At 29.0% G+C, this 13,008-nt stretch overlaps 1 protein-coding gene and 1 long non-coding RNA gene across 2 annotated transcripts; one reads left to right on the top strand and one right to left on the bottom strand.

Annotated features, from left to right (window-relative positions):
• Window positions 1-5,904: 5,904 nt before the first annotated feature.
• LOC103859987 lies at window positions 5,905-7,622 on the bottom strand. Its single transcript, XM_009137592.2, has 2 exons — window positions 6,875-7,622; window positions 5,905-6,796 (listed from the first exon to the last, which is right to left on the bottom strand). The coding sequence occupies exons 1-2, from the start codon at window positions 7,199-7,201 to the stop codon at window positions 6,122-6,124; spliced, it is 1,002 nt and encodes a 333-aa protein (XP_009135840.1). The 5' UTR covers window positions 7,202-7,622; the 3' UTR covers window positions 5,905-6,121.
• Window positions 7,507-12,538, top strand: LOC117132898. Its single transcript, XR_004456628.1, has 2 exons — window positions 7,507-7,729; window positions 7,797-12,538. It is a non-coding gene; the product is annotated as an uncharacterized LOC117132898 (long non-coding RNA).
• Window positions 12,539-13,008: the final 470 nt, after the last annotated feature.

Genomic DNA, 13,008 nt, shown 5'->3' with positions numbered 1-13,008 from the left:
ATAAATGAATCATCTAACCTCCTACCCGATACCCGAAATACCCTAACCGAAATGAATCAAAACTTGAAATGCCCAGGCCTAAATGTAAATATCAATATATAGTTCATATTTTATATAATATGTATTTTAATTAAATGATATATATATATATTAATATAAACACTTATTAAATAAGACTTCTTACTTATGTGGTTTATAACTATTTATATCTTATTATAATAAAAAATTTAAACCATTGATAACAAAAATTTGTTTGAGACTTTTAACATTTTAGTAATTTATACTCGTTTTTAAAAATTCAAAATATAACATATAAGAAAAAAATCTAATTTTTTGATTATATGGTTAATGCAATTGTGTAATTTATTTTAATAACAAAGATTTAAACGACAATGATTTGAGTGTATACAAATTGTTAGCAAATCTTTGTTATTGGAAATCATTAATTGCACATATATATTTTAATAACATTAGGTAATTCCGTAGCTTTTATTTAAGGAAAGAATGAAAAATAATTTTTAATATTAATAAATGATTTTATGATGAGTTTAATGAAAACTATAGTTTATATTTAGATGGACCAACCTACTTTTCTAAGGACTCTCGAAAATCATTCTCATGATGACACGTGTCACGTTTCTAATGGTGTAATGCTTCTCTTTTAATATATAGGATATATCTTTTCTTTAGAAAAAATAATTATCAGCTAATCGAATGATACACTACTATATAATCACACATGAGCCAAATGTAATAAACTAAAACTAAATAAACTATTTGAACCACGTGACAACATGGTGAAGTACTGAAGTAATATATATATGTCTGACGTTGCTAACTGTAAAAAATATATCAAACTTGTAATTCTTTTTTTTTTGACTAATCAAACTTGTAATTCGACAACTTTCGATGATATTTTATCATATTATCACATGTTCTTGTTATATAACATCGCGTTTGGAATGTTTAATCAATGTGTTAATTTATTTACCATTTGGATGTGTTTTATGATTCATTTCGAAACTACGTTTCATTGAATAATGTTAAGTTCTTAACATGATATACTATTCTAGCGATGTTCTTTTACTAGTGTATTGATGGAACAATGATAAAACGCAATTATGTTTATGATGTTAGCAATATAACATATATAAGTTTCCAGATTATGTTATATAATACATATAGTTTGTATAATTTTAATATGTTATTGGGTCTAAATGTATGGATATGTAGTGGTATATTGTTTGTATAGCTGCAAATTATTTTTCTTTTTTTGTCTCGATAAATTAAAGAGAATTTGTACTCCCTACACACAACATATTCCCTATTTGCACTCCATACCCTATTTCCCCCCATTTTTTTTCCCCCCATCATCACCTTTTTCCCTCAACTCTATGGTATCTCACTTCTTTTTGTATATTGAGCTAATTTACTCTAAATTAAACTTTAATCGGCTTTTCGTATACATTTTTAGTTTAGGTTAAGTTTAATTATGAAACTCGGCTCTTTTGGAAACATTTTATGCAATAAAAATATTAGAAAGAAAGCTACGTTGTTCATTGGCTAATTTAAAAGTAAAAATAAAAGCTCACATATGTCTTAATGTGGTACATTTTTATGATATCTTTAAAATGATGAAAACTTTATTGGTTTAATAGTTGACTGAAATATGATGTTTCTTACATACAATAAAAACTCTACAAATTAATGATTTTGGAACTTTGATAATTTATTAATTAATAGAGTTATTAATTTACATAAATTTTTCTTTTCATATTTCTATATTTTAAAGTATTATTTTATGTAAAAGTTAGAAGAATACTTAATTTATGGTATATGTATTGATTAAAATTTATAGATATAAGTTTTATATTGTTCTCATTCGGTTATTTGGTGTATAGAAAATATGTATTATAAATAAATATATATATATATATGTATTTTAAATTAAAAATTAAAAATAACATCAATGTATTTATAAATTAAGAAAAACAAATATATAAAAAGCTTCACTATGAATAAAAACAAACTATTCAATATATTATTTATATTTCTATAAAATGTATATACATTAGTTATTAATATATGTCTGTATAGGGACTATATATTTATGTAAAAAATTTCAAAAAACTATTATCTTATTATATTATCGAATTGTTTCATATTTTACATTGGCTCAATTTGTGATTGGTAAAATTTATTAATTTATCGTGCTTTTAATTTATTGAATATTAATTTCTGGAGTTTCTACTGTATATTAGATCTAGAACTAAGCAAAAGTAAAAAAAATTGGTAGTTAAAATAAGGTTTATTTTAGCTATATATAATAAACTTGTGTATTGTGGTTGAATTATTCATGTGTATATAGATTTAGTTCATTTTTCAGTCTATTAATTGATACTGTAATTCCTAATTAGTGCGAAGCTATGTAGTTAGATTCGTTGAAAAACAAATTATAACTTTAATTTTATAAAGAAAATGAAGAAAAGGTACACCTAAGAAAACATAGGAACATTATAATGCAAGTGCGACGAATTCAGGGTGATGAACTTGAGTAATTCTTCTATCTTACTAATAAATAATGAATAAAAGGGAAAAGAGAAAGGAGAAAAGAAAAGGGAGAGAGTGAGGAGAGGAATCACATGTTTTCACCTAATATTCTCAAGTCTTATGTCAAAGTAGATAAGTCTCTCTGCACATCTCCTCCGTGTCTCTTTCTTTTCCATTCTTCATTTTAAAATATCCTTATAACATAATTCAAACTGGGAAACTATTATGAATTCGTATAAGTTAAGGATTTATATGGATGGATCTTTATTGTATCTTCTCACAACATCTCCACTCTTCCTAATCTACAAGTATCATGCTATATAACCTAATAAATAAACTTGGGGGGGGGGGGGGGGGATTAATTTGACCAAATATATTCAAAGAAGCAATGTACATTCCAAAAGTTAAAAGAGAGATGGGGAAAAGGGACAAGAGAGTATGTAGTAAGTTTCAATTTCACCATTGAGAAACCACTTTTAAAAATGTATAATCAATGTTTGGCTTATAAAAAGATGCTTCTTTATCTTGTTCTTTATCTCTCTCCACATATAGGACACAGACATATGACATAAACAAATCATTGTAACGTTCATGTGGGGGTTCAAAAACATATCATAATAATAATTGCAACACTATAAGCTATAACAAGTTGGTTGTGCAATAATTAAAATATTGAAAATTAATAAACCATTTTTATTGTATATCTTAGGGCAGAAACCTTGATTGTCTCATCAACCAAAACTAATATGATTAAGTAATCAACAAAGAAAGATTATCTCCAAAACTATTTAAATGAGTGGGTGGAGAGTCGTTTTCTTAATTTCTATTCGTTTTCTTAATTTCTATTGAGTATTGACCTTTAATCTAACCCTTGGTTTATTACTCTCTTCTTGATTGGTAACAAAGAGAAATGTAGCTAAAAGATATATGATATTGATAAATAATATAGGGTATGATATGATAAATAACATAAGGATATAAATGCAAATGTTTTATAATTTATACCCGTGCAAATAATGTCAAATCCAGAAAAGAGTGTATGGTAATAAGAAAAGGGCATCAGACCCCACAGCTTGTGAAATTGTTGTAACTGACCCTACCCTATTGTCAAATAACTCGATTTTACAATACATTTGATAAATGACATCTAAATATAATAATAACAATAATAATAAATACTATAGTTATGGATGAATCGACTAGTGCCCCCACATCAATGATTGTGATACATTAACATATATGTCGTATATCATATATGATGTATGTGATTACAAAAAATCATATAATTACATACTTACATCTGGAAAACAGTTTGGTCCATAAGCTTCGACTGAAATGGAGGAAAAATGCTATTTCCAAAAAATCAGTTTTAATTTCTATTTAAAAGATCTGGCAAGGCATGGCAATTAAGTAGACTTGAGGAGAAAAAGTTGTTTCTTATGAACATTAAAAAACGTTCTTCCTCTTGAAACTGATTATAAGACATTACTATTGAATCCATAGTAAACAACAGTTTTGCTGACCATTGTTTATTTGGTTAACCAATCCCTTGAATTAACACTAACCACATAATTCGATTGTTACATCACAATTTCGGACAAACCTTAACCAGACAAACAAAAAACAGTCAGTAACTAAAATAATGATTCGTTAATTTTTATCCGAATGAAAATTTTCAGTTCAGGTAATAGAAGTTTCTGTGATAAATTTATTTGTTATTACTCATAATAAATTATGTTTATGAAGTAATTATCTTAATTATTATCATGATTTTAAAACTAAAGTTATGATAGATTTTCAGTTAATATTATTTATTACTTTTGTAAAGATAAATGTTTTAAAGTAAAATTATTTTCTCAAAAAATTTAATTACATTTATTAAATTGTATTTGTTTAAAATAGTGAAAATAGTTAATCACAAAAATAATATATTTTAATCAAAATTAAATGTGCTTTTATGTGTAAAAATACTAAAATTTATCTTTTAGAAACATATGGAATACTTTATTTAGTGAGCTAAAGATATTAGAATTCAACAAGACTACAACTATTTTAAAACAATGTAATTCCTACAAAACATTATATCATAGAGAAAGATATATAATATTTTATATTTTGAAAACAAGAAAAAATGATTTATTGTATAAATAGTAAAAAATTGTGATTCCCTTCAGAAATCCTGCTAAATAATATCCACAGCCCACAGGTCTACCGAGTGTACATATCTAGCACGAGTCACTGATAAACATTTTTCTTCAATTTGGGAGTCATCATGACAAGAAAAGCATTCATATAACAGAATCAATCCAGTTAATGCCCTATTTGGAGGTAAACTGAGTGACCCTCATTAACCTTACTTAAATCAAGATTGGCCTACACAGAAAAAAAAAAAAAACTCATTACAATTCAACTGCATGATTTACAATCTCCGAAAACATAAAAAAACCAACACCAGTATGAATCTATAAAATATATAAAATGGCATCATAACTCTATTTCCGACCTATAGAAGAGAAAAAAATGATTGACATAATAGTTTTTCCGTCTCCAACTACATGGATAAGGAAATAGATGACACCATAGCTCTAAACCCACACGCTTAAAAAAACATAAACATATTTGCTACAAAGCAAAAGGATCCAAAATTATGAGAACGATACCTATGATTTGGTCTGACTTATTCTTAATATATTAAACTCAACATTTTGCTAACAATATCATTTTATTTGCAGTTGTCGAGTTATCGTTTTATTAATACGTTCAGTTTTGAATTCTATATCTAGTTTTTTGTTTAGTTACTTGTTTGAATTCAACATCAACAATCCAAATTACAAAAATTTATATAACGCATCTTATACATATGTATATATGTTTATATTATTTTGATTTTAAATCCACCTAACCTTTTTCACATTACAAAACCCCCAAAAGAAAAGATCACCGAAGCAATGTATAAAATGGACCGGGTTTTAACCAACAAAAAAAATTAAAGAATCAAATACTCCATATTCAAGAACAACTCTGGCACTCCATATTCACCACAAAAAAACTCTGCCACTCCACGGCTATCGAGAGCCCACGAGCTTCTCTCTTCTCTCAAAACTGTCATCATTAAAAAATACTAGTAAACAAATTTCGTAACGTATAAAGTAAGCATAGTTCATTAAAAATGCAAAGGTTTTATGAAAAGATGAGAAGTTAAATTAAAGATCGTGTCAATACTCTTCTGCTCCCTCATGTGCTTACATATTGTAAACGCTTATCTCCTTAAGATTTACAGAGATTGAAAGTATCAATTAAACTAAAATATTATCCACATCCACAACACTGCACAGTTTCTCAGGTGTTTTTGAGTTTCGGAAGTACAATATTTTTTATTTATTTTTCACAGTGGACGGTAATAAGTACAAAGTGGTAACCCCTTGCGAAGAAAACAAAAAACAAAAGAGGTCAAAAACAACTACAAAAAGAGAACGGTAAAAAAAAATATATGATAATTTTTTTACCTCGGAAGGTTAAAGAAAATTAGAAAAAAAAAGTAAATTAAAAAACTCCAAAAATTTTATTATTATCAAGGCTTCTCTTTGAAGAGTAAAGCTAATCCGGTGACGGCCTTCACCGCGGCATCAGCACCATCGCCGTCAACAGACGAGGAAGCCTTAACCACTACCGGAGACAAAGATTTCTCCTCAAAAACCAGCTCAATCTCTTCACAATCTACCTCCATCTCCGCCGCGGCCGCCGCAAGAGGCAGCTCCTCAGCGTTCCCGGAGGCTCTGGTATAAGACGACATCCACTTAGATCGCATGTACTCAGCTTTCCTCCACGGAGGCAAATGCATTCCTCTCTTCTTCATGCTCACTTTCGCCGCCTCCGAGATCAAGGCAACGATCTGGCTCAACCGATCTGATTTCCCGACGAAGACGAACGGAAGCGACTGAAGCAGCGCCTTGTAACCGCTCGTCTGCCTCGCGATATCGAACTCCGATCTGAAATCAACCTCGATCAGCAACCGCTCCTCTCCAACGATCACGTCTATGTACTCGTATTCGCCGGCTGGGAACGACGGAGACTTGTCCCATTTGGATTTGCAGATTGACGAGTCGTAGTGAAGAGATAAGAGTCCTTCGTTGACCATCTTCCTCATCTCCTCTTTTCGTTTGACTGACTTGTTGTTCTTATCTACAATCTTCGCCACGTCGGCTAAGAGATTACTCTCCGCGACGGTCGCGCACGGGATCAAGCTCTGTTACCGATCAAGATTGCAAAACGGTTAACACCTAACCAAGAGAATGAATTAAGAGAGAGGGGGGACGGTGTATACCTTGAGATGATCAGAGGCAAAGAGATCTGAATCATCGTCGTCGGAGCTATCGTTGTTGCTGCCGTTGAAGCAGTTGCAGCGGTTACGTCCACATTTGGCTTGCTTCTCGTTGTTCTCCTCTATGAAGTTCTGAACCATCTTCGTTAAGCAAACGGAGCTCGGCTCGAACTCCGTCGCGGATTGAGCTTCGCCGCCGGTGAACGGTTTCTCGGAGGTTGCGGTCCTGAACGGCCGATCAAAGAGACGTTTGAGGCGAGATTTGAGCACCGGTTTAGCTACGGCGGGTGAATCGATATCAATCGGTTGGATCTTCATCGTAAACGGCATCGTTTTAACAAAGACTGACTACGGTCCAAGTCAATTTCTCGTTCCAAACTCAGATCTCTCAAAAATTCAAAAAACACGGATTCAATAAAAAGAAGAAGAAGAAGAATCTACCAAACCTCTCAGCTAATAAAAGAAGAAACCTAGACCGTCTTCTTCAATCAGCGGATCATTTTCACAAAACGAAGCAAAGAATAAAACTAAAAAAGAAAGTCTAGGAGACGGATCAGTGACGATTTTCACGGAACACGTGACGGCGGTGGTCGGAGACAGCGTTACTAGAGACGGTCATGTTTACTGGAATATTCATTTTCCCGGCGAGATTCATCGCCGGCGAATTTAAAGGTAGTCGGAAAATCTAGAGAGAAAGAGAGAGAGAGAGATTTATATGTATTTTTTTGGTGATTGTTATTTTTTCTGGTGTGGGAGAAGAGAGGTTGGCTTGTTCTTATAAAGGAGCAGAGATCCGAAGCCGAAGAGGCCCAAACGATGAAAGCTGCTGACTAGGCACTGTAAATGCCACGTCACGTGGTAATTGTTTCTTACCTTTTAATCTTTTTAAAAATTTTAATTGACATTGTTGTCGTTTTCATCTCAGCGTGGTGGTAAATCTTTTTTACGGAGACGTGTCAGTAACTGCTAATAGGTAAATTACGTCTCTGACCTCCACTGCCGTCGAATATCCGTAACTATCCGGAAATGGATATTATTTTATTTTTTTAATAGCGAAACAGACTCTTAACCAATAGTTAAATAACACGTATCTTAAGCAAATCTTATTTACTCCTCGTTCTGAACCGTCGGGGTATATTGTACTATCTTATGAGAAGTAAAATACAAATGTGGTATATTAGTAATATTAATTTTCGATGAAAAAATAATTCAGTTTAATTTTTAATACATCATTGTTTGATCCGCTTTATGTCAGTAAATAGGGGGAAACAATATATGTAGACTGACCACTAAAAGACAAAAAAGTGACAATTTTCTTTTATTAAAAGAAAAGCATGTTATGGCAGTAATTATCTGAATGTGAAATGATAGGAATTTAGGAGTATAATTTATTAAAGATTAAAACTTTATCCCCATGCTGTAATTATGAAACTTTAAGCTTTGCTTTATTAACCGCATTTAAATCACAAACCTTTAAGTTAAAATTACTAAAAATCATGCAAAAAGACGGGCCCAAGTATTTGACCGTTTGGTCTATTCTTGTAAAGAAAAGTAAAAGTTAAAACAAAGAGAAAAAATAAAAAGGTAAAGGTGGATTTAAAACAAGTGTAGTGTTAAAAACGAATATAAGAAGATGACTCTTCCCTTGTACGCATGTATGCAATTATCCTACCTGCTGGTAAATTAGAGGACAACCATATACATGTGAATTTGTAATAGTGACGACTCGTACGTATGTAAATAATATGTCGAATTTCAACTTTTTAAAAAACTGCATCAGATATTTAAATTTTAAATAGCCATTTCTATTTTTTATTTGAACAAATTAGCTCAATATACTAAAAAGAGTGGGATACCATAGAATAGGGGGAAAATGGTAATGATGGAGGTAAAAAAATTGGAGGAATATAGGATATGGAGTGCAAATAGGGAATATTTGATGTGCAGAAAGTACAAATTCTCCCTGAACATTAACATTTATTTCTTTTATTCATTTCATGTTGTGTATATTCAGTTCCAAACATTATTCGGTTTTAGTTTTGCTGGGTCGCTGAACAAATCTTCAGTAAATAGAATTTTAATAGAATTATTTTATGTGGTTTTCAAAAGTAATATTGTATACCTTTTAAATTATTTTATACTGTATGATATTTAATAACAAATCTAGTTTCGAAATATATATAAGACTTTTTTTGTTTATATACAGTATATATCTAAGTTTTTGTTTATTATTATTATTATTTTTAGTTTTTCTTTATTATAATTAATCTTATTTTATTCTTTCAAACTAACATTGTCTTTTAAAAAATAAGACCATTGTTTTACATGAATTCAGGGACAATCGCACTCATTGTTCTTTAACCGAAGCGGTCCTATCTCCAAACATTTGAAACTTATGAAAATATACGAATAATTTGTTAGTATAGTTAATGGGTCCTCTAGAATTTGTGACACAAAATGGTAAAAGTAAATAAACAGTATAATAGACTTAACATCGGTAGAAATGTATACGATTCACAATATCGACATCATTTCCCAACTCTATACATGTATTATACAAATTAATATCAGAGAAACGAAATAACAGGCTTTGATTTACTTTTTACTTATATAAGTGCATTGTAACCCTATTCAATTTTTTTGTTTTGTTAAATAAAGCAATGCTCGATTATTCGCGCGTGTGTTTGTCATCAAAGTAATGCTACATTGTTACCACTATACTAGTATAAAATTGAATTAGTTTAGCATTGATAAGCACGAAAAGAAGTGAGGGTCGATTTGCCCTCCCCAAAACCAAAAAGCTGATGATACTTTCCCTCTACAGCAATCAAGTTATCAAAACCCTTTTTCTTTCACTTTATTTTCCCCTTTTTTCCCCTGTCCGTGACATACATACTAAGTGGACTATGTCGGTCTTCAAAATTTAACAAAGTAAGTAAATAAGATTTTTATATTTTTTTCAAACTAGTTTATATAAGAAGTTAAGAATGTATAAAAATAATAAAAGATAACCCAATTACTTAACTAGAATTTTGATAGAACAAAAGAACTGAAATTTTATGATATTTTCTTTAAAAACCTTTAATTACTAAAATAGTATAACTGTTATGGCGGAAATGGGTCTTCTGGAATTTGTGAGCACTAATAAACATCAATTTCGGAAATTGTCCAATGCTCTCTTGATGAGTTTCCATTGTAGAGACGGTGAATAATTTTAATCCTTGATTTTTGCAGAAGTTCTAACCTCTCTTTCAGCCGTCTATTAGAACGCACACCATCATGAGACTATTGTCTTCATTTATGTGAAATGCGTTTATGTTTCCTTAACATACCTACTGTTATGGTTTTATGCTTTGATTTTTTTGTAATATTCTGGATTTTTTTGTCCACGTGGCTCAATAAAAAACAGTGTTAAAAAAATCAAAGCTCGAGTTAGATCGTGAAAAATATATCGATTGTCTCATGTGTTAGTTATATGGAAATAAAATTTAAATTACTAATATTTGATGATTTTATGAATATTATCACACAACAAAAAGTAATATTTGATCACTGCATCTTTGACTCCAAATCTTCGTCTCCACTACGGTGGTTCTCATGATCACTTTTTCATAGCAAAGCTATTTTTTGGTCTAAATGCCTATATAGAAACATGAAAGGTTTTTCACTTTTGGAAAAATGATTTATTGATGCAGTGTAACAAACTCCCAACATTTATTATTTCAATTTATTAGTATGTCATTTTATAGTACAGTAGTTTTTTGTCTCTTTAGTATTTCGTTTAGATTCCAACTAAATTTAATTAAAGGGGAGACAGTAATACAAAACCCTCTGGGACCTGGACAGATATTATTTTCACTCCCGTTTTACCTTTTTATCTTCTTCTTTTTGGGTTTTTCTTTATACTTTCTTTAATTCATTAATGATGTATTTCAGGCAATAAATTAATTATTTACTAAACATTTAGTTTCAAAAATCAACCACTTTGTCACGCCTTAACCCAACCACCATATCGAGAATTCACAGCTGACGTATTTCTCTACTACCAATAAACCCATTGTATACTAATATCTTCAAGAAGCAAGTGAATATATTAATGCTTCCTTATATGAATGATTAATGTTTTAAATTTGTTTTTGTAATTAAAACAGACATTTAAAAATATAATTTAACGCATTTTCTCTGAAAACTAAAATAAAAGATAAATGATATTAAAAGTTATTGGTATCCAAAAAGCAATAGCCCATAAATAATTTTTTAATATATGTACAAAATTTAAGATATCATTCTTTTGGTATTTCACTTAATTACAATACTAATATTTTTTTCCTTTCACAATAAATACCGTTTAAAGGTTTTGAACTCAAATTAAAAAAAAATTATGTTTTACTTTTATTTAATAAACTATTATGTTGAAAAATTCGTTTAATATATTATTAAAAATATAAAACGATAATCTATCCGTTTCATTCTAATTGTCGTTTAAACTTGGACACATAAATTAAAAGATATTAATTTTGTATATTTACTAAATTAAAAGATCATTACCAATATATCTAACCACATTTCAACTAATAGAAAAATAGATTGAAATATAAATTTAGTAGATTTTGTATTAAAATTATAAAACGATATTTATTTTGAAATGAAAAATTTACTTTACAATAATAATTAAACTGAAACGGAGGGAGTACTTATGATAAAACAAATGTAAAACTACACTTAATATAAAATTAAAATAATATTATTTTGGAAAAAGCACAATTGGTGCTTCCGCTTGTGAGAACTTCTTTCAGGAATACTAGCAGTTATTATATTTTGAAACTCATCGTTAAGTTCCCCTTTAAAAAGTAACTGGTAAAACAATAATGAATTGATGGAATAAAAAAAAATTGGAATGATAGCAATGAAATATAGTAAAAATTGGAATGAAATTCATTCTATTCACTCATAACCAAATTTATTTTAGAATCATTTATTTTTATATTTATCTATTTTTTTATGGAACTGATGGAATGAGTATTCTATTCTATTCAGATCAAATGGTAAAAAAAAATTTCGAATAAATGAAATAAGACATTCCACATCATTCTATTCCAAAATTGACAATTCAGTTGCAGCCTTCTATTCGAGACTAGAAAAAAGTTCAATTCTTTTTTTTCTGGTCAAAAAAGAAAGTTCAGTTCTAACAGCATTTACAACTCAAGACATGATTGTGAATTTGTAATCCATATTAACACTCTACTATACAGACTATATTTTATTTCGTATATAGTCTAATTGTGATTTCATGATTCATTGAATTTATCCAAATGTTCATTTATGGATCATACAGATTTTCAATATAATTGGCGGAGAAACATAGCTGTATTTAAGCTGATTTGGAGATTAGCTATTTCGAAGACTCATATATCATCATAGGGAAAATCGCATAAAAAACCTTGAAAGTGTCACTTACTAGCACTTTAAACTTTGAAGTTTTTTCGCTAGCACTTTTAACCTTCAAAGTGACATTTTTATCATAAAAAACCTCCAAACAAAAAAAATGACCGGTTGAACAGGTTAAAAACAGTTTTTTTTTTCAAAAAATAAATATTTAATTAATAAAATAAATAAAAAAATTAATAAAAATCGAAAAATTTAACAAAAAACTCACAAATTAAAAAATGAGAAAAATAAATAAATATTTAAAAATTAAATAAAAAAATAACAAAAAATTCAGAAAATAAATAAGATCAAATTAAAACGGAGAAAAATAAAAAAAATCATAAATTTAAAAAAAAAAGTGAAATTTTTTTAAACTGTTTTTTAAATTTTTATTTTTAATTTTTTAGTATTTATTTTTTATTTTATAAAATTTTAAACCATAATTCCAAAACCTCACCCCTTAACTCTAAACCCTAAAGTTTGGATTAATTAACCCAAGGGGTATAAGTGTATATTTACCTCTTTAATGAAACTTATTTTTGTGACTTTGAGCCTTGAATACTAGTTTGAGAACAAAAACTTGGTTTGGTGTTATCTTAGTCTCTTTTTTTTATCAATACATATCTCCAATGATAATTTTCGACATTATATTTGAAAATGAAAAAAAACTTTTTGAATTTTCAATTTTTTGAAATTTATTATTATTTTTT

Source organism: Brassica rapa, chromosome A03, assembly GCF_000309985.2.
Source record: "Brassica rapa cultivar Chiifu-401-42 chromosome A03, CAAS_Brap_v3.01, whole genome shotgun sequence".
Lineage (NCBI taxonomy): Eukaryota > Viridiplantae > Streptophyta > Magnoliopsida > Brassicales > Brassicaceae > Brassica > Brassica rapa.
Note: the sequence above shows the minus strand (reverse complement) of the source record. Positions and strands in the feature narration are given on the sequence as shown.

Coding starts and splice junctions, on each gene's coding strand:
- LOC103859987 (XM_009137592.2), bottom strand. CDS start 7,201: ATGCCGTTTACGATGAAGATCCAACCGATTGATATCGATTCACCCGCC. Junction 6,797..6,874: donor TTGCCTCTGATCATCTCAAG/GTATACACCGTC, acceptor GATCGGTAACAG/AGCTTGATCCCGTGCGCGAC.